Here is a 19485-nt window from a genome sequence, read left to right as displayed (position 1 = left end):
GGTTGTATTTTTATATGTGTATCTTAACTCCATCTAGAATTAGTGGGAAGGATGTGAAGTAGGGATTGAACTCTTTTAAAAAGCTGTGTTAAATGGCTGCACAGTGTTCTGTCACATGGAGAGGGCTTTCACGTGTTCCCTGTTCCCTTACTGTCACACTGTTAGGCTTCTGCCATTTTTTCTTATTATAAATAAAGATGTACTGTATTTCTAGTTGCTGCTTTTGGGTAGATTCATAGAACAGAACTACACGTTCAGGAGGAGACTAAGCAGGCAAGGCAGTTACCAGCAGGTACTTGAAGGTGCACGGCCGCGTTAGTTTCTCAGCCGCACTCTTGGATCACTCGGCAGCCTTCTTCAAGTCACTTCCTCTTGTCTTCCTTGTGCCTCGGTTTTCTCATGTGAAAAATAAGGGTTGTAATAGTACCTTCCTCAGAGCATGGTGCTGAGGTTTAAATATTTAATGCACATAAAACACTGGAATAGGGCTGGGTTAGCAGTTATTATTACTTGTTATTGCTGCTGCTGTTTTTATTGACATAGGCATTTTAAGGCAAGTGACTTTCAGAAAAGGTGCTGGTGTTTTAATATTTTCCCCTGGGAATCTAGGAGATCCCATTGGCCCAATCCCTTCTTATCACTGAGTGTTACCATTTTTTAAAGCTTTTCTAATTGAATGTATGAACAAACTTCTTTTTGGCTGGCCTGGGAAGGGGAGGAGGGTGGGACTACAGTCTCTTCTGTTATCTTCCTGAACTTTAAATTGTTTTCTCTAAGAAATGGCTTATATTGCCTTTTAGTTCCCTTTTATGGAGTTGTCCTTTAAAACTGGAAGTTCACCTGCTTTTCAGTGTGTGATTCCCCGCCCCCCCAAATTCATCACTTAGCCCATAGCGACTCTCCGAACGTCATTCCTTTGGCTTCTTTTTCAGGTACTGATGTTCATTTGAGCCCCTTCTGTCTGCCAGGCCCTGTGCCAGGGGCACAGGCGCCTCAGAGGAGTAAGTTCCCGTCTCTGTATGAGAGAGACTCAGCCTGGGAGAGGTGGCAGGCAGCACAGGGGTGGCTGGCATCAGAGTCGCAATGTGTGTGCCACAGTGCCATCCACCTGTGGAGCAGGGGTGGGAGTGGGGTGGGCAAAGCCCTAGGAGAAGCTCTCAGATTGTCAATGGGATTGATTTGTAAACATAATGCAACTCTTCTGCCTGAGGAGACTTGCTCTGTAGAATCCCAAACTTGAAGGAAAAGTTTTTGTTTTTTTTTTTACTTTATGAAATAATTCATCATAGCAGTTTAAAAAAAAATTGTTCTTTCTATACATTTAAAATATGTAGTTTGAAAAAAAATTGTGAAACCTTTCTGAAGCACTGACTTCGGGCAGGTTTCTTGACCTCTTCAGGTCTCAGGGCAGGTGTTCTCCCGCTCCTGAGCTCTGCCGTGTGAAGGGATGTCAGCAACCATTATGGACAGTCAGGTGGTTGGTAGCTAACGGCGTGAATAAGCTGTGCTGCTGACTCAAATACTGCAGAGAAAAGGAGCTGGAACTTTCCTGTGGGGTGCTCAGACTTAGCCTTGTTGGGGCCACTTCACTCTTTGGCATAGATGTGTTTTCATCCCCAACAGTGTGTTGGAGTTTTCTTCCTCCTTTTTGTAGGAACACCCCATTTCTGGGCAGTCTTCTTGATTATGGCATGAAAGTGTGATTATATGCCTAGATGGAAAGGCAGGACTGCCACCCTCTCTCCCTTCCTCCACCCTTCCCCCTTTCTGCTGCTTAATCAGAAAAGGGTCCCTTGGCTCTTTTTCCAAGCCACCGAGTTTGAATTGACCTTTGTTGCCAGTAAGAACGTGGGGAAGCACTTTCTGGTTCCTGCTAAAGTTACCTGACAGCGGAAGGTGTGCATCTGATAATGATAACTCCAGTGCTTCCAAGGCCTGAGCCGTTGAGCTAAGAGCAGTGATCCTGATCTTATCAGTAGGGTTCTGGAGTCCAACAGTGTCGCTTCTAACAGTATCTGTTTTACTTCCTGGGGCTCCCCTCTCCTTTCAGGATTCTCCTGTAATCCAGCCCATTACCCCTTTGTGCATGTCTCATTACCTCTTGGGATCAGTTAAAACTGGTGGGAGACCAGAGGTGTTTTTTCTTTTCTTCTTGAGATCTGGGAACTGGACATTTAACATTACAGCATTATCCACTTGTCCAGTAGTAGACAGTCACAAGTGTTAGGGGTAATACCTACAGAGACACAGGCATAGCAAAGAAAAGGTAGTTCATGTGTTGCTTATTTTAAAAAAAGAACAGTACTAACAACAGCAGTATTCCGCTGGAATACTTTTGTTACACTTTATATTTCAAAGTTACCAGCTGATATCCTTGAGCTTGGGATCAGCCCTTTGAAGTCTACCCATGGAGCTGACTATGAGGTTCAAGGCCCAGGAATTTGCCCAGATCTGAAAGATGGGTGGGCTTCATTATCTATCAGATTATAGAGTAGACAGAAAGGAAACACATTACTGTTGTGTTGCTTTCAGAGAACACTCAAGAATCTCTGTAAAGCTGTAGTGTGTGTGATGGCATTCTAAGGACAGGACAGCTTCTTAGAGGTTTCAGAATATGGGGAGCTCAAGTGAAGAGCTAGTAACTTAGCCTCTGTGCTTTAAACCTGAAGGAAAGGGTTAACTCTTGCCTTGGGGAAGAGTGAGGAATGGGGACTAAAATTGCTTTGGACATCTGAGCTGTGCTTTAATAAGATATTCCAGGTGGTCAAGGAGTAATCCTAAAATAGCCTAGATACTTAATTGCTTTTAAAGTCAGGCGCTTCTGTCTCTGGGGAGGCACAGCTCTAAGGAATGCAGTGCTGGCTCCTAAGGTCTTAGAGGCGTGGTCTGGTTGGTTTTTTTTTTTTTTCTTCTTCTTCCAAATCCCCAGTGAAAAAGCCCAAGGTACCTTTCTTGGGTCAGGAGACGCTGGTTAAATGTCTCTTCTCACTGGAAGTTTGGCAATAAGCCTTTGGCTCCTGCTGCTGCCAGCTGCTATAGCCTGGCTTCATCCAGGGCTGTGGGATTGTTCTCGTCACCTGTAACACACCCCCAGAGACAGTGGGCTGTTTTCATTAGTGCTCCAAGGTGTCCTGCTTGATCCCCTGCCCAGCATCGCTCCTTTTTCATTGGAACTGACTTTTCTCACGTTAAGATTCAGATTCATCCTTCTTGTCCTGTTTCATCCCCTCCGTCCAGATCTAGTTGATTCTCTGACTTGGCTGCTCTTAGGACAGTCATTTCTCCCCGGTTCTACTGCTCTCCCCACCCTCAACCCAGATTCTCAGTGTGGCCAGCCCCAGTGCTGGATTTTCCTCTCAAATCTTCACTGCTGTTTACAAAAGTAATGTATTGACCTTGTGAATCATTACCGAGAAACATTAAAAATACATTTTATTAAGTGAAGAGTCATATTGCTATCTTACCTGAAACACTAAATATTGTGATTGTATCAGTTCATTAGTCTATAATTTTAGTGCAGTCTGAATTTTCTTTGTTGTGGGTATGGGTGGGGAGGAGAAGCAAGTGTTGGGTCATGACAGATGATTCAGATGTTAATCTAGAGAAAATAAACAGTTTTTAAAATCATCTCTGTCTCTCACCATTAGATTCTAACATCCAATAAGTCAGAGGTTCTTATCTATCTTCTTCTCTTCCCCTTAGAAACTTTCACAGTATCTCGTATATCCTGGTGATCCAATGTTTGTATGTGAATGAATAAAATGAAAAAATTGGAAAAAAGTGAAAATCTCCCATAATTCCAGTCTAATTAGGTGCCTACAGACATTTGTATGTGTATATCATGCATTTTCCAACAAAAATGGATCATTAAAATCAGCTAAAGCACTGATTTAATCATCTGTTTTTCTGTTCAGAAAACATCCACGGCCTCCCCGCTCTTCACGTTTCAGAGCTTAAATTTCCTCCTGGTATTCAAGGCATCTCACAGCCTCTTTCCACCTTAACTATTCAGACTTGCATCCTCCCTGCCAAAACATGCCTGTTTATCCCCCACTCCACGCTCACTGAGACTGTAAACCTCTCGGCCGTTCTTCCGGGCCAGCTTCATCCCCACCTCTGAGCACCTCCTTCCTCCCAGCTCCCTGGCACTTTGTGTTTTGGCCCTTTGGCTTGCTCTGCCTATTAAATGCTGTGTGTGTGCAGCTTGTTCTTCCAGCTTTGTGGTAGAACTCCAGTGTGGGAACCACTTTGGGGGAAGTAGTGATTCTCCTCAGCAGCCTGCACACTTCTCTTAAATGAGGCAGGTGCTCAGGAAAGCAGCGCTGAGTGAATGTCCTGGGCTCTTTGCTTCTCCTAGGGACCCCATCTCACGTTGGATTCCACACCATGACACAGCAGACAGACAGTCCTCTGGGGACAGGAAGCAGCCCACCTCCTGAGAAGGCCCACTCCATTCCTGGGCCGTTCTGATTGTTGGAAAAGTCTTTCTTGTAATCAGCCTGAAATCTTCTCTCGGTTAACTTCTGGTTAACTTCTGCTCGGTGACTCTAGTTCTGTCCTCTGGGGCTTTAGAGGGAAAAGGAAAAAAAAAAAGACAAGCCCGCTTCCTCTTCCACAAGGCAGCCTTTTCGATTTTCAAGGATGATGAATACATTGCCCCTTCCAGGGTTGAAGTGTTGAGGAGGCAGTATTTAAATTTTGAGTGGCAGTTAGGTTAGACTCTGATCGGTTATTTTTTTCGGCCTTCTGTGAGCAGGTTGGGAGCGCTAGGTGCCGTATTCTTTCAGCCCCCTCATAGCACTCACCGGCTTGTCTCTCTTCCCTTCTCTCTCTCCTGAGGGGAAGGTGGGCAGCTCCTCTTAGCCAGGACGTTCTGTTTGGAAGGTAATGGTAAAAGGTGAGCTGTTGTTACTCTGGTGCCCTCGGTAGTCCCAGATAAGTCCCCTGGGGCAAGGCCTGTGGGAGGGCTGGTTTTCTGTTTGGCTGCACCTGCCAGGTGAAACCAGTGAGAAGAATCAAGGAGTAAAAGAATCTCCCGTTGACAGAGCCGCCCAAGGCCAAGCAAGACCTGGCATTTGTAGGCGTTCTGCGTACAGAGAACATTATTCTTCATTTCTTCCCTCCATCCCTTCCTGAGGTCCCACCCAGAACGCTTTCGACTGTTCTTTGCACCCACGAGGCAGTGTGGTGGTGTACCAGAGAGACAGGCAGACCTGGGCTTCGATGCTGATGCTGCCACTGAGAAGCTCTGAGACTGCGGGCAAGGTGACTTACTTGCTCTGTGAGCCATTGTTTTCCCATCTGCAAATAACCCCCTCTCCATTGTGGAATTAGGGAGAAATTGCTTGGTTAGCTCTGGGTCCGGCCCTGGTTACACGGAAGATGTGCAGACACTAGCTTCCTACTCTGCTTGCTTCTTTCTACAGCTTTCTTTCACAACCAATTTTGAGAGATTTATAGGCAAAACACTCTGTGGCCTCCCTGGGGGAAATGAACTGAATGTGGGTATGGTAGGGAAAGCTAGCCTTAGGTGGGTATTTGGGAACAAACTGTCAGTTTCCTGTGAGTTCCTGGTGAGATCAAAGCCGGTAAAGTGAGCCCTCAAGTAGGGGAGGCTGAGAAGGTCGTAAATGGCAGCGAGCGGCCACTCTGGCTACTGTTGCTTCCGCACGTCTCTGGGCTGTTGAATCCTGGCTGCCTGCTGCCCACAGGGAACAAAGCCTCTTCCCTGGCTGCTCGACTGCATGTGGCGACCTTCAACTGAAATGGTTTACTTGGGGACCCCTCTTGATCTTTACTGAGCTGACTCTTCGGGGGTATATTTTCTCCACATGCGCTTCTACCATTCCCTGTGTTCCTCTTCCACTAGCTGCTGTCAGCCACATGCTACATTCAAGAAATTCAGTCATTTCCGAGCTGAAAACTTCCCAGCAGCCACACGCACACCTCCTGTACCTAAACTTGAAGTGCACAAACGAGCTGTGTTTGCAGCCATTGAACAGAGTTAAGAACCAAGAAAATAACTTCTGAAGCCTGTAATCCTCCTAATGAAAGGAGGGAGGGAAGACAGGGGCTGTGGGGTTGGAGGTTCCATGGAGGAGCCCCTTCCTGTGTCTCAGCAGATGAGTTGGGGCTTTTTACGTGCTGGGGGCCAGGGATACCCTGACAGGATGCTTACAAACTGGGCACAGGCAGGGGCACCATAACCAGAACACGAGGCGACACCGCCCAGAGAATGACACTGTGGACAGAGGCTTCCCAGAGCAAACAGCCAGACCGTGAAGGACAGGCAGGGTGTAGGAATTACCCTCACCTCAGCCAGAAAATCCTGTGAATCGAGATGGAAGTTTAACTGTCTCAAGACAGAGCAATGCAGAGAGAGTGGACGTGTCCCTATCAGCCCCAACTGAATATTTTCAATTATATAATGGTCCAGTTTTGCCTTGGACAAAAGAAAACACCTCCACGCCCAGGCAGCTCTTTTCGTGTGTTTCCTTTAAACACTAATGGACATTCTATCTGAGGAATGGGTCAAACAGGGGGATTGCTCGTAAGAATGTAGTATCCTGTTTCCGCCCGGTTCTGACAAGCCTCCTTGTCCTCTCTGGTCACCATCCTAGTGCATTTCAGGGTAAAATCACAGCTCAAAGCTGAGTGGTTTTTGGTGGGCCACGACTAGTCCACACTCTGACCGTCCCAGTGCTTGGACTGTCCTGTGACTCGGGCAGAGCTGCGGAAAACCGGCGGTCAGGACACCTCTGTCCTGCAAGGCCTTCTCCTCTGTTCCCAGAGCCGAGCCCTCACACTCAGGTGTTTATTTTCACACGTAGTCACACCACTGGTGGCACCAGCGCTGGCATGCTTGTTTTCACACTCCCTTCCTGCTGCGGAAAGCCCTGTCTGAGATTCTGGGCTGTGGATTCCTTCCTCCCTACCCGGCTGAGTGTTAAATAGCTTCTGACTGAGCATTCAGAGCGCCTTGAGGTTACTGTGATTAGCAAAAAAAGAAACTGTTTTTCCCTCTCTCTCGGTGACTGATAGAGAAAGAATCCTCCTGTGAGCAAAATCAGCTTCAGATCTCTAGCTAGAGAGTTGGGAATTGAGCTGCCACGGTAAACAGCTGACATAACAGAAGCAGCAATGATCCCCCATTAAATGTCTTTCAGCTGATAGGGGCTCCCGGGATAATTGACTTTCCAGCAGGAATTACTGGCTCAAACGAAATCACTGGGCATTAGGGCGACCTGCTGCAGCCTTTGAAAGGGGACCGTAACTCTGTCTGGTTTTGCTGACCTGACAGGCATAATTCATCTTGATTATTCATTGTGCTAGTTGCCACCAGATGACACCAGGTTTCTGTTGACTGTAATTACAGCGTGGGTTTTAGCTTTTTTTTTTTTGAAACAGTGTTCCACTTGGTTGTTGGCCTCTCTGAGCTGAAGGTGCTGTAGGAAGGTTTCTACAGCGTCTGCCTGGGGAGATGATGTGAGCACAGCCAGATAGCATTTCCTGAACACTTCCTTACACACGTCTTTCAGTAGATAAGCAGGGAAACAATTTGATGGAGCCTGTTTCATGTCAGCTGACAGGGCGTCACTTCTTCTTGGTTATCCTTAACCTGGTGTGTGGTAAATCGCTGCTCTCACAAAGTGGGCCTACAGCTCAGCCCACTCCCCAGCCCGAGACGTCCCTCCCCAGCCACTTACACACCCCAGCCAGCTGGCTGGCACACGTGTGCTTGTGCGTGTGGGCACTTTTGGCCCTGGCGGCGGGGGGAGAGAGTGATGGTCTCAGTGTGTCCAGTGCCATCCCTGGGTCCTTCATTGACAGGCGGGATGAGGTGAACAGGCAGCTTCTGCTCTGACATTTCATCCTCTCCACTAGCAGAGGGCCTTTCGGACTCTCCTGTGTAGTATACGTGTCTGTATATTTTTTTGAAGAGGTGCCTTAATTGGTTCAAATAATCAGTTAATGCCTTTTAAGAATGATTATAGGTGATCAGATATTCACTGGAGCCTTAAAATTGTCAGGCAGTGTGTTGTGTGCTACAGGTACAAAGATGAAGACACTTTGCTTTCAAGGAGCTTACAGTATGTGGGGATGACAAATAATTCCAAAATAACGTCAGGTTCTAAGCTCAAGATGAACAGAGAGTGCTTCCAGAGAACTTGTGCATCTGGGTGTGAAGGGAAGGCCCCGCTAGAAGATGATGCCTGATTTGAGAAAGAAGAGTTACTCAACTGAGTAAAAGCAGGAAGCAGATTTCAAGAACATAAACAAAAGCATGTACGCCACTTCCTCCCAGTCAGTTGAATGGTGTTGGTTTGACCTAATCAATTAAATTAGGATTAGGTTTTCGTTACTTCTCTAATGAAAATGAACTTCACCCTAATGGAACAGTCTCTCTGTATCTTGGGAGTAATCTCAGGCCCCCGGGGCCCTCATATCACTAGGCAGTTCTAATCACTAGAGTTAGGGCTTCTGGTGGTGAGGCTTGGCTGAGAGACCACAAGATCTTCGAGATCTTCATCTTTTCCCTTTGACCCTTTATCTTCTGCTGAAGTGTTGTGCGCGAGGCCAGGCTAGGTATCTTCACAACATACAGTATAATTTACAGGCACACCATAAAACATACAAACACATGCCACACTGAACCCGCAGAAGAACAGTTCACCTCAGAACGATGGCTTCTGGAACATCAACTAGGGGTGAGCCAGTTCTCAAAGCTAGGCCTTTGTGTCCGCTCTTCAGGGTTATCCAGTGTAACACCTGCTCCCCTCCGGCAAATGAAGACGATTCTTGCACCTGACTCCCTCTGGTTTTGGAACCATAATTGAAAGCACAAAACCGAGATGTCCCTTTTAGCGGGGCAGAGGCGGTTACTCAAGCGGTCGGTCTTTCAATGTGAGCCAGGAGAGCACAGTTGCTCAGGGTCCCCCTCTGCACCCTAAAAGACTGTCTTGCCCCCTCACTCCCTGCCTGCTGCCTTCTGACCTCTTGCTTCGTTCCCCTTTAGAATGGTGGTTTGGCCTGGAGTGATGATGCAGATGGAGGCCGGGGAAGAGAGATCTCTCGTGATTTTGCCAAGGTCTGTAATGTTTCCTTCGTGATAACAGAAGGGGCCGTTCTGCAGTGGGTTATTGTATCTGCTCCCCAAGGAATGAGGATAGAAGTGGCCTGTGAGTCACATCTGTAGTCATTCAGATGGTTGTGTATCGCTGTTGTAAGACTTCCTACATAAGATGGAATTTATTTTCACTATGGCGTGTTTTTGTTTTTTTCTTTTTTCTGGTGGGTTCGGGATTGCAGCTGTATGAACTGGACAGTGACCCGGAGAGGAAAGAGTTCCTGGATGACCTCTTCGTCTTTATGCAGAAGAGGGGTGAGTGTGCACCCTACTCATCATTTCAGTTCACTGAGTATTTATTGAGTGCCCACTGTGTGCAGGTCACTCTTAGCCATGCTCCCTGTGGAGGGCCAGCATCTTAGCCCAGGAGGACAAGAGCCATTTATTGCCAGTTGGTCCCATACTTAGCTGGATAATTGACAGTCAGGTTGAAGAGGGCAGAGAGGGCCTGGGTAGAAAATGAATGGAATGATCATCCAAATTCGGTCCTGCTTTATTCTTGTCACTGTTCTGATTAACTGGTCTCTGGAGTCATTTCAAATTCAAATACACTTTTTTTCTTAGCCTTATAGTAAGTAGTCCTGGATATCACTTAAAACTTGTATATGGGGCTTCCTGGTGGTACATCTGGCTTAATAGAGACTTAGAATGGCCAATGAAGAAATGGAGGCCCTCCAGGATGTGTTGGGAGGATTCTGAAATGATCCACAAGAAGGAAAAGCTAACTCTTTTTTCCTTATCCATGGGCTCTTTGATTTTTGCATCCACTGGTTTGGTTGGGGTGCTCCTGCAGTTTAAGTGTAGGGCACATGGACATCCGCTTTACGGTGCCTTACTGCGTCTGGTCTTTCTCTCCTTCTCATTCTCCTGCACCCACCCGCCCCCAACCATCTCCACTTGGGACCATGGCATGTCTCAGTCTTGAGCCCACAGTGACTCAACTTCCTGGCTTTGTATTCTGTCACAGCAATGGGTTCACCAGCTGGCAGCCCTCAGGAAGCATGGTCAGAACCCCAGCGTCTTTAGGAGATAATTCTCGGCAGCCTGGGTAGCGGCATCTTCTTCATCCTCAGGACAAAGCCTTAGGGGAGCTGCTCCTGCCAGCATGTTCCCTGGGACCCTGCCTGATCGTGTAGCCCTTGGTTTCTGTGTCAGCTCCTTTATTGAGACCTGGGAATGAAGTCCTCCTCTTTATCATAGGTGGGGCTGTAATGACGGCCTCCAGCAATGAAAGATCCTGAGTTAACTCCTCTTTTTCCCTCTCTCCCTCTCCCCACCAACCTCATCCCTGTTTCTCTCCCCCTCCTTCCAAAGCCTCATTGCCTTCTTAGTAGTGTGCCTATTACTGCTGGTTTGCTTACAAAGGCAATCGAAAGTTTTGAGTCTGGGTTTCCCCTCATCACCAAGCCTATCAAAGCAGTCTAAGCAGCTCTAATTAGTTTACTCCTCCAACTGTTATCTGGAGCTGCATGTGTCAGTAAAAAACAAGAATATAATCCCGAAAGATAATGTGACTGGCAGCAATGAAACTCCCTGGTTGCCCTGAGAGAGAGAAATCCACTTAATACTTTGGTCTCCCCTTCCAATTACCTTTTAATTATTTACAAGCTCCACAAGCCCAGCTGGTGCAAACCCAGGAGCTGATCTCGTCTCAGAGGGGCTGCTATAGCAATATAGATTTTAATCAGCAGTGTGGCTCCACTGCTTTAGATTCTGCTTTATTGTTTTTCTCCCTTCCCAGAAGGATTTTTAAAGGAAAATGGAAGTTATATCAGCCTAGCCAAGAGTGAAGATCCGAAATTGTGTGTTTACTGCTCTGTGTCCCCAGTAGATGAGGCTCTCCTTGAGGACAGCCGCTTTGTCATTTCTCCACGTCCCCAGTGCCAGCACAGGGCCCGACCTGGGGGCAGCGACGAGGAGGAGCCCCGCTCAGGACACATTTCCTGTTGGAACAGTTCTGTTGGTTTTCCTAACTCAGCTGCCCTGGTTGGGGGGGTGGGGCGTGGGGAGCCTCTCCTCCCCCACCCCACCCCCAATTAGCTGCCTGTGATTGGAGGTCAGCAGTACGGAGGGATGTATGCTGAGTGTCCTGCTATTGCATAGCACTGGGGCTGCCAGACTGCGTCTAGTCTATTCCAGAGTGAACCCAAAGCAGAAGTGACTCTCTTTGATCCTGTCTATTTACAGTTATTCAGGCCCTGAGTAAATCTTTTTTCTTTCTTCAGCACTTAGGTTCAGTATTTCACTATTTGCTGGTGTCAACAATAGAAGGGAAACAGTTGTCCGTTTTGGTGCTTGTTAATTACTCTAGTATAAGGTTCCTCAGCCTCAGCATATTGATTTTGGGGACTGGATAGTCCTTTGTGGGGGGCTCCTCCCCAGTCTTGATAACCAAAAATGTCTGCAGATATTATAAATGTCCCCCTGTTTAGAACCACTGCCATAGAAGGGTAGGAAAGAAGTTGAAGATCAAAAATTTGCTCTGCAGAGAAACTCTTCAGGGAAATCATCTTAGCTCCACTCAGCAATATCTGAGGGTGGCAGGGCCTGTGTCTGGCAATGGGAGGAACTTCCCGCCTGTAGCTGAGGGCCAGACAAGTGGGTGCTGGTCCCCATCCAAGGCTGGAGTGTAGGGACCCGAGAGTTGCTGTAGCTCCAGCATGGGAAGAGTGGAGGCAGAAATGCAGTGGTGTGTATGTGGTCTAGACAGGGCTGGAAGAACCCTTGTCTGGCCTAGATGAATCAGGTGGCATCAGATTGTGAAGAGCTGTGTTTGGCCAAGAAGGTAGCACTCCAGTCTGTGACATAGCCGAGTTATTGAAGGGAGCACCCGGGAGTGTCGCCAGAGCTCCCTGCTTTCAGGAAGCTCTCTGTGGCAAGCAGTGTGTAGTTGGGCTGAAGAAGGAAGACTGAGGAGGTTAGGTTGTTCCCTTTAAAATCACAGTGATCTCCCCGCTGGAAGACTCATGTCTGATGGCCTAAATTTAGAATGAGTGGTTCAAGGGGACTGGGAGCAGTTTGCGCTTCTAACCACATGAAGCTTGCTGTCTTTCCTCTTTGCAGAATGGTGAGACCAAGGGCCCCTAGACATTTGTGACTTATTTGTCATTCCCACATTGGAATCTGGGGCACTCAGGAGCCCACTCTTAGCTCGCTGGGTGCAAGGAAGAGACTCATAGACCTTGGCGGTGGGTCAGCAGCTCATCCTCCAGAGCTAAGATCAAGGATAAGCAGTTGATTTCAGAGGAGCCCCGGAAAGCAGCCAGAGTCTGAAAGGCCCAGTGATGCCCACCTGGGCCGTGAGTGGGCTGGGCAGCTTTGACACAGAAGCTACACCACAGAGGAAGTGGACCGGGCTCCAGGGGAGGTGGCACCCAGCCCGTAGCCCCGAATGACTGCAGCTGCAGGTGATAAAACGGCTGTGCAGTGGGAGAGGGGCCTGGCCGTAACTGCTGCTTTGTGCTGGGGCTCTCCGGCTTGTTAACATGTTTGGGTGAATTGACTGCAGCAGATGGGCCTTTCAGCTCCAGGCACCTTGGTTTCTAGGCCAGACCGGGTGACTTGCACCCTCGTGACCCCTCCCTCCCACCCCCAGCAGTGAAACCTGCCCCAAAAGGCACTTGAGAAGAGGCCGAGGCAGTGCCCAGTGGGCGCCTGTGTCCTGCTGGCCTCGAAACGGCTGCTGCAGCCTGTGGGAGACCTGCGGATGAGGCAGGTGAAGCTGGGGCCAGCATCCATCCTGAGCAAATCCTTCCTCTTCCGGGGGCCACAGTTTCCTTATCTCTAAAAAGAGAAGGTTTCGGTTACAGTCAATCTGGAAGTTTCTTCCAAGTTCTCTGTTCTGTATTATGTGTCGGTGGTTGTGTTTGTTGAGCTGTGAGCAAGCAATGAGCCACTCTCAATAACCAAAATAGAAGAAAAGCCCCTTGTGCAGTTTTCTGTTAAAATAGTTGTGTTAAAAGCTACACCAGGGAGCCCCACCCCCCACCAAACCAAATGCTTCATTCCCTTCCTTGCAGAATCATGTGTTTCTTCTTTTGCTGAGTGAAGCCACACTGAACTAAACAAGTTTCTTTTGCTTGTGCTTCCCACACAGATGTTTCTGTAGAAAGATGGGTTAGATTTCAGAACTCTGATGCCCCCTTTTCCTCACCTTTTGCTGTGTGTACATGCAGGTGTGTGTGTGTGTGTGTGTGTAAAACACATACATACACCTTTTTTGGTGTAAAAAAAGGCCAAAAAAAAGCCAAACATTTGTAAACAAAATTCTTTGACTAATTTAACTCACTGTGGGTGATTTCTGAGGTGTTATTTATTCCCTGGTAGATTTTCCAGGGGGTACTATGGGCAAGGGGGGCAGGTGCTGATTTGGAAGTCTCATAAGCAAAGGCTTATGAACATTCTTCCCTCATCACTGAGAAAGAAGAGCTCATTCTCTTGTTCCCCAGGCAGTGAAGCAGAAGTATGATTTCATCAAAGAGGAGGAAGATGATTTCGCTGTTAATTTTATTATTGTTACCCTGTGTACTTTACAGAACCCTTTCAACCCATTATCTGATCTGCTGTTCCCCATAGCTCTACCTCTGTGGGATAGAGAGAGCAAAGATTATCACAGTAGCCGTGGAGAACCAGCCCCCGGGTTAAATGACCCCCCTGCGGCCACAGAGCCGCTTTAGCACGTGGTTTCCTCATCCCCAGGCCGGGATTCGTTCTCTCACTCTCACTCCCCTGGAGAAGCTTGACCCCTAGCACCAGCAGCTCCATCACTTTCCACTGGGGCAGTGGACAAGCCTCCGCTCTCCTTCAGCCTTCTAAGCCCCACAGGGACTGTGGCCCACCTGCACAGGTCAGGGCCCAGGAGGGTCCGACAGCATCTAGCTGATAAACATGGGGCACAGGTCTTCATGCAAGAAGAGTGTTCATCTCAGAGTAAGACAGCCTGTCTCTCAGGGAAGGGCAGATTTGACGGGTCACAGTGGCACAGAGGCTGCCGTCTGTCAAGGCAGGATTAGGGGGGCACGGGAAAAGCCCTAGCAGTAGCATCATGGGCCCCCTAACCAAGTACCCACAAGCAAGGATCTCTCCTCCAGCCCCTGCCCCAGCTTGGCACACCAGACAGAGGACCTGCTTGGTCACAGGGAGGACAAGTTGTGTTAGGGCTTCACCGGAGAACTGGCCTCCCTCCCCCACCAGTTCTGTTCAAGGCTGCACACTGACCTTGGTTTTCCCAAATGGATTGTTGGATCTGTTTTTGATGTGTATATACAAAGAATTTACTGTGGGAAAAGGGCTTGGTCTGCCTCAAAGTGCAATTTGAGTGTTTTTCCTTCTGTTGTGTGCTTATCTATCCATCTCAGGCAAGGAAATGTTCGTGACATATATTGCTTTGCCTCTTGGTGAAGGGAGTTCCTCATATATTCTTTGTACCTTGCATTAAATGGTCTGTGCCATGGACACTCTTCCTGATAGATTAAAATATGTTTGTCTTTGACAGATAAAATAGGCTTTGGGGCTTCATTTTCCAACTTTATCCCCAAATGAAAGTCCAAAATACAAATCTTTGTCTCAGGATTAATCCTTTGTTTTAGGCCAGATCGTTTTCTCTCCCCAGGTGGTAGTGATGTTCTAGTTCTAGGGTTCCCCTCCCACTTTTTTTTTTGCTTTACCGGAGCTTCATTGCTACGTGTGGGCTCTCTAGTTGTGGCAAGCAGGGGCTGCTCTGTAATTGCAGTGCACTGGCTGCTTATTAGCATGGCTTCTCTTGTCGCGGAGCACACGCTTTAGGGCATACAGGCTTCCGTAGTTGAGGCTCTCAGGTTCTAGAGTACCAGCATTAGTCGTGGCACACGGCGTAGCTGCCCCAAGGCATGTGGAATCTTCCTGGACCAGGGATTGAACCTGTGTCCCCTGCGTTGCAAAGTGGATTCTTAACCATTGGACCACCAGGGAAGCCCCATGTTCCCACTTTTAAATACCTTATTACTAACCAGTTATCCATGATAATAGGAAGAGATCACTGGTTTTTGAAAAGCGTGATTAATTTGAATAGCTTATTATTATCTTTAAATTCAGCCTCTTCCCCTTCAAAATCATTTATTGGTACTTTTAGCACTTGGTAAAATTGGGTTGAGGGCTTCCCTGATAACTCAGTTGGTAAAGAATCTGCCTGCAATGCAAGAGACCGCGGTTCGATTCCTGGGTCAGGAAGATCCACTGGAGAAGGGATAGGCTACCCACTTCAGTATTCTTGGGTTTCCCCTGTGGCTCAACTGGTAAAGAATCTAGCCTGCAATGTGGGAAACCTGGGTTCAGTCCCTGGGTTGGGAAGATCCCCTGCAGAAGGAAGGGTACCCACTAGCCTGGAGAGTTCCATGGACTGATAGTTGGGCCTCCTTTGTTCCAAAGTGAGCCAGTATTCAGTAGACCATCCAAGGATTGGTGTAGGGAAGGTCTGAAGCGAGAGTTTGACCCGCTTACACTGTGGGAACATCTCCTGGGTCTTGAGAGGCTAGAGGCACAGTTGGGCAGTGGAACCTCAGACATCCGTGCACTGCTCAGGGAGAATGGCCTTGAGTTGTTGGGCCTCTCCCCAGTCACCCCTCCACCCTTCTCCTGGACAACTCAGGCCGGTCTGTTGACCAGCAGCAGGCAAAGCAAAGACCTGATGGTCCACCTCCTCCTAACTCCTTAGTTTTCTTCTCTGAGCATAGGTTTTATGGGAGGAAACAGCACCACCATGGCCCTAATTTTATCACCAGCCATAGTAGAGTACAAGACTGCATGTGCTAGGAAAGCACTTGGTCTGAGCTCGAGTATCAAGAAGGGTAATGGGTCTGAAGTTAGCCTCTCAGGTTGTGCTGCCTCCAGAACTCCATTCGTTGCTGGTGGGACTATAAATGGGCATCACTACTCGAAATCTGTTCAGTGGTGTTTACTAAAGCTAAATGAATGCCAACCCTGTTACCCAGCAGTTAAACCTCCAGGTGTATCCCCAATGGAAACGAAAGCTCTGGTTCACTAAAAGACACACGCAAGAGTATTCTTAGCAACACCATTCATTATAGACAAAAACGGGAAAGAACTGAAACGTCCGTCAGTAGTAAAACGGACAACTAAATGGTGGCATAGTCCTCTAGTGCAGTGAATCCCACACAGCAGTAACAAAGAATGAATTGCTGTGTACCCAGCTGGGATGGCTCTCACAGGCCTAATGTGTAACACAAGAAGCCCTTCACGGAAAACTGTATATACTGCATTCTTCAGTTTGTGTAAAGTTCAAGAAAATCACCTATAGTGATACAGGATAATGGTTACCTCTGAGTGGGGTGGGCAGTGGGTATTGATTGGGAAGGATAATGGAAGAGTTTTCTGGAGTGCTGGAAATGTTCTGTATTTTGCTATGAGCAATGGATAGTGGGGTGTACACAGCAGAAAAGATCTGGTGGGCGGTATCCTTAAGCTACTCATCTGGGCCCTAGGCACTAGGCCCTGTGTCAGTCAGGCCTCCTCCGTGAGAGCTCGTGGTAGAGGGCTGAAGGGTGCGTGTAGGCCCAGTCCAGTATCGGGGTATCTGCACATCCTTACTCCACCCTGACTTCTGGAACAGTCAGCTCCACACACATGGCATGCCACCACTCCCTGCTGCCTAGTGTCTCAGTGGGAAGTATTTTCTACATTAGCGAGTCACGGGGAAAATACCACCAGTCATTCCCCTACTTGTAGAGCTGGGCAGGAATTCATATGCAGAGGAGTAAGCAGGAGGCTTGCCTGCCTCTCTGCGTTCCCGCTTAAATGGGGTCTTAAGTCTTCCAGGCTCCCAGCTCTCTTGACGTGTTATGGAAATGATTAATGATCTTGTTCAAAGTCAGGAAAGGCAGCGAGGGTCCTGGGCAGGGCTACGCCCTGGGTCCTGGGCACTCACCCCTGACCAGTAGGCAGGAAGGCAGCCATGTGCCTTCTGTCCTGGGTCCCTGCCCTCGATTGCTTCTGGTCATCCCTGGAACGTGCCCACTCTCTGTAGTGGGGAGGAAGTGGTCCTCTCTTAATATGCCCATCATGCTCGAGGAACCCATCTCCCCGCTCTGCACTCGTCCCTGCTCTGCTGTGTCTCCAGTCCCGGTGCCAGGGAGGAGTCCGAGGACCAGGAGCAGGCTTTGTTTGGCTCCATTTGCACTGAAGGCCCCGGACAGCAGCACTAGGGCCAGCGCCCAGCCCAGCAGCGTTCCTACCCCCCCGGGGTAAAGCCCCCGGAGCCCCCAGCAGCGTGCCTGGTCCCAGCCTCATAAAAGCCCTTTCCGCATCTCCCTCGGGCTGCTTCAGGCTCCCTGGCTGAAATCTGATAAGGGGCCTCTTTGTTGGAACTGTCAGTCTCCTTTATTGAGGAGGGAACTGGAGACCAGCGGCATTTCTTGGGGTACAGATAAGGCCCTGGATTGCTGTCAGAGGGACCATGATTAATTACCCTCAATCCAGGCTCCTGCTTTGATAGCAGTGACTGACAGCCCACAGGGTTTCCCGCAACGTGCTCCCGCCCACTCTGGGAGGTGTAACAGGGGAGGGGATTCGGCCCCCTGCAGGGCCAATGCTGGTGACTCACGGAGAGTGCTCTGCACTAGCTGCTGGCCTCCTTCCTGGCTCTCTGCAGGTTGCTTTGGCTTTTATTGTGGACTGAGGCCAGCTGTCTCTCAGGTGAAGAGGCTCTTTAGAGTAAGATGTAATCCAGCCCACAGGGTGGGCCAGAAGCTCCCCCACTTCCCCCCAAGGCTAGGGGAATAGGCACTGCTTATAGACTTGAACTTCGAGTTTTTATTCCTAGACTCATAGGACTTTAGAGCTGGAAGTCATCTAGTCCAAATTCCCTGCTTCAGCCAGACAGGGAAACTGGGGCCTGAATATGTCAGCCCCCCATTCCCACGCCCCAGTATGATGTTCTTGGGTTTTTTTCGCCTTGTTCAGGGAGGGAAACTCAGCTAAAAGGTCTTCTCCCCCTCTTTCGTAGTTGAGTCTCCTTGGGACACAGGAGATGGCTCCTAGGCCCACTAAGCACAGGGCAGACCACAGAGCCAGACTAGCCTGAGGACCCTGCTTCTGTCTTAGTTGTTGAAAAAATCAAAACCAGGGCAGGTTTTATGTCCGGACTGGCTGCTTAATGTGAGAAAGCCAGGATGTCATCTAAAGTTGGCTTGCAGGATATGGTCAGCTTTGTTTCTGGTGGGACTGAGGGGCCCACCTGCTCTGGATGCTACTTTTAGGGGTTTTGTGGAGGGCCATCCATGAGGAGGAAAACGCCTGTTCCTCTTACCTGCCGATTCCTGGAACTGGGGTGCCTGGCCAGGCAGTAGGGGCCCTACTGAGAGAAATCACGACCCCCATGTGCCCAGAGTGGGGCTGGGTGGCAGAGCAGCCCTGGTGTAGGGGAGAGGTCACCCTGGGGACTCAGAATGCCACCTTGCTCCTAACTCATCTTCTCAGGTCCCGTATCTGCCCGTTTCCCATGCCCCTGAGCAACTCCCAGCCTAACGCAGTCAGTTGCTGTGTGACTATAAAGAGGCGAATTTTTAATGACTTTTCACATCTATGATGTTGTTGTCTTTGAAAGAAGTCATCTCAAATGACTAGACATTTAGTCCAGTGACTGCTCTGAGGGAATCTATAATTCCTCCCTGGGGAGCTGCCTTCAGAGGCAGTTCAAGCCACACGAGGAAATCTGTCATGCTGTATGGCCACACCTCATCTTCACACAAAATCAGTATAAACCGCCTGCTCACTTCATCCTATTTTCCTGGCTTGTTTCCTTGAATGACTGTTTCTAAAAGTAAAACACACCCTATATTTGAAGATCTACCACCTTGGAGAGAATCTAATGAAAACAGTATAAACTCTGAAAGCTATTCGCAAGTGTAGTTCCAAAGCCATGTGTTAGCTGGCTCTCCAAGGACACACTTCTGAAGGACAGCACACCCTCAAGCCCAGCTTGGTGGTCACTCACTCGGCCATGCCTGTTCTATGTATATCTCAGACCCAGCCACCTTCCCCTCTTAACACTTGTCTCCCCTTCTCTATGGCCCCACTGAAAGACTTCATGGTTTCTTTACCTTCTCAAAACCCCCAGCTCTCCATCCATTCCTGTGCTGCCGGTCCTCTTATTGCAGGGCTCAGACGCCAAGGGCTGAACCACTAGAGTCCTCACTTCCTTGGTCTATTTAATAAAGGTCCTGACACTCACAAACCTGCCAGTATCGAGAAGAGCCAGTGACTTCTGTTCAGGGCTGTCAGCATTAGGCACTTAGAGCCAGTGACAGACCCAGGCGGGCACACCACTGACAGGAGGAGCATGCGTTTGATATTCCCTGTCGGGT

The 19485-nt window shown here is 48.7% G+C and overlaps 1 protein-coding gene across 2 annotated transcripts in view; it reads left to right on the top strand.

Moving 5' to 3' along the window:
* ARID3B (AT rich interactive domain 3B (BRIGHT-like)) overlaps nt 1–19485 on the top strand; it is a 47410-nt gene that overhangs the window by 18636 nt on the left and 9289 nt on the right. For both annotated transcript variants that reach the window (XM_010843356.1, XM_010843357.1), the window contains exons 3-4: nt 9017–9088; nt 9310–9382. In XM_010843356.1, coding sequence (XP_010841658.1) covers nt 9017–9088; nt 9310–9382 — 145 coding nt within the window. The remainder of the gene's footprint in view (nt 1–9016; nt 9089–9309; nt 9383–19485) is intronic.

Source organism: Bison bison, unplaced genomic scaffold, assembly GCF_000754665.1.
Source record: "Bison bison bison isolate TAMUID 2011002044 unplaced genomic scaffold, Bison_UMD1.0 scf7180017864181, whole genome shotgun sequence".
NCBI lineage: Eukaryota > Metazoa > Chordata > Mammalia > Artiodactyla > Bovidae > Bison > Bison bison.
Note: the sequence above shows the minus strand (reverse complement) of the source record. Positions and strands in the feature narration are given on the sequence as shown.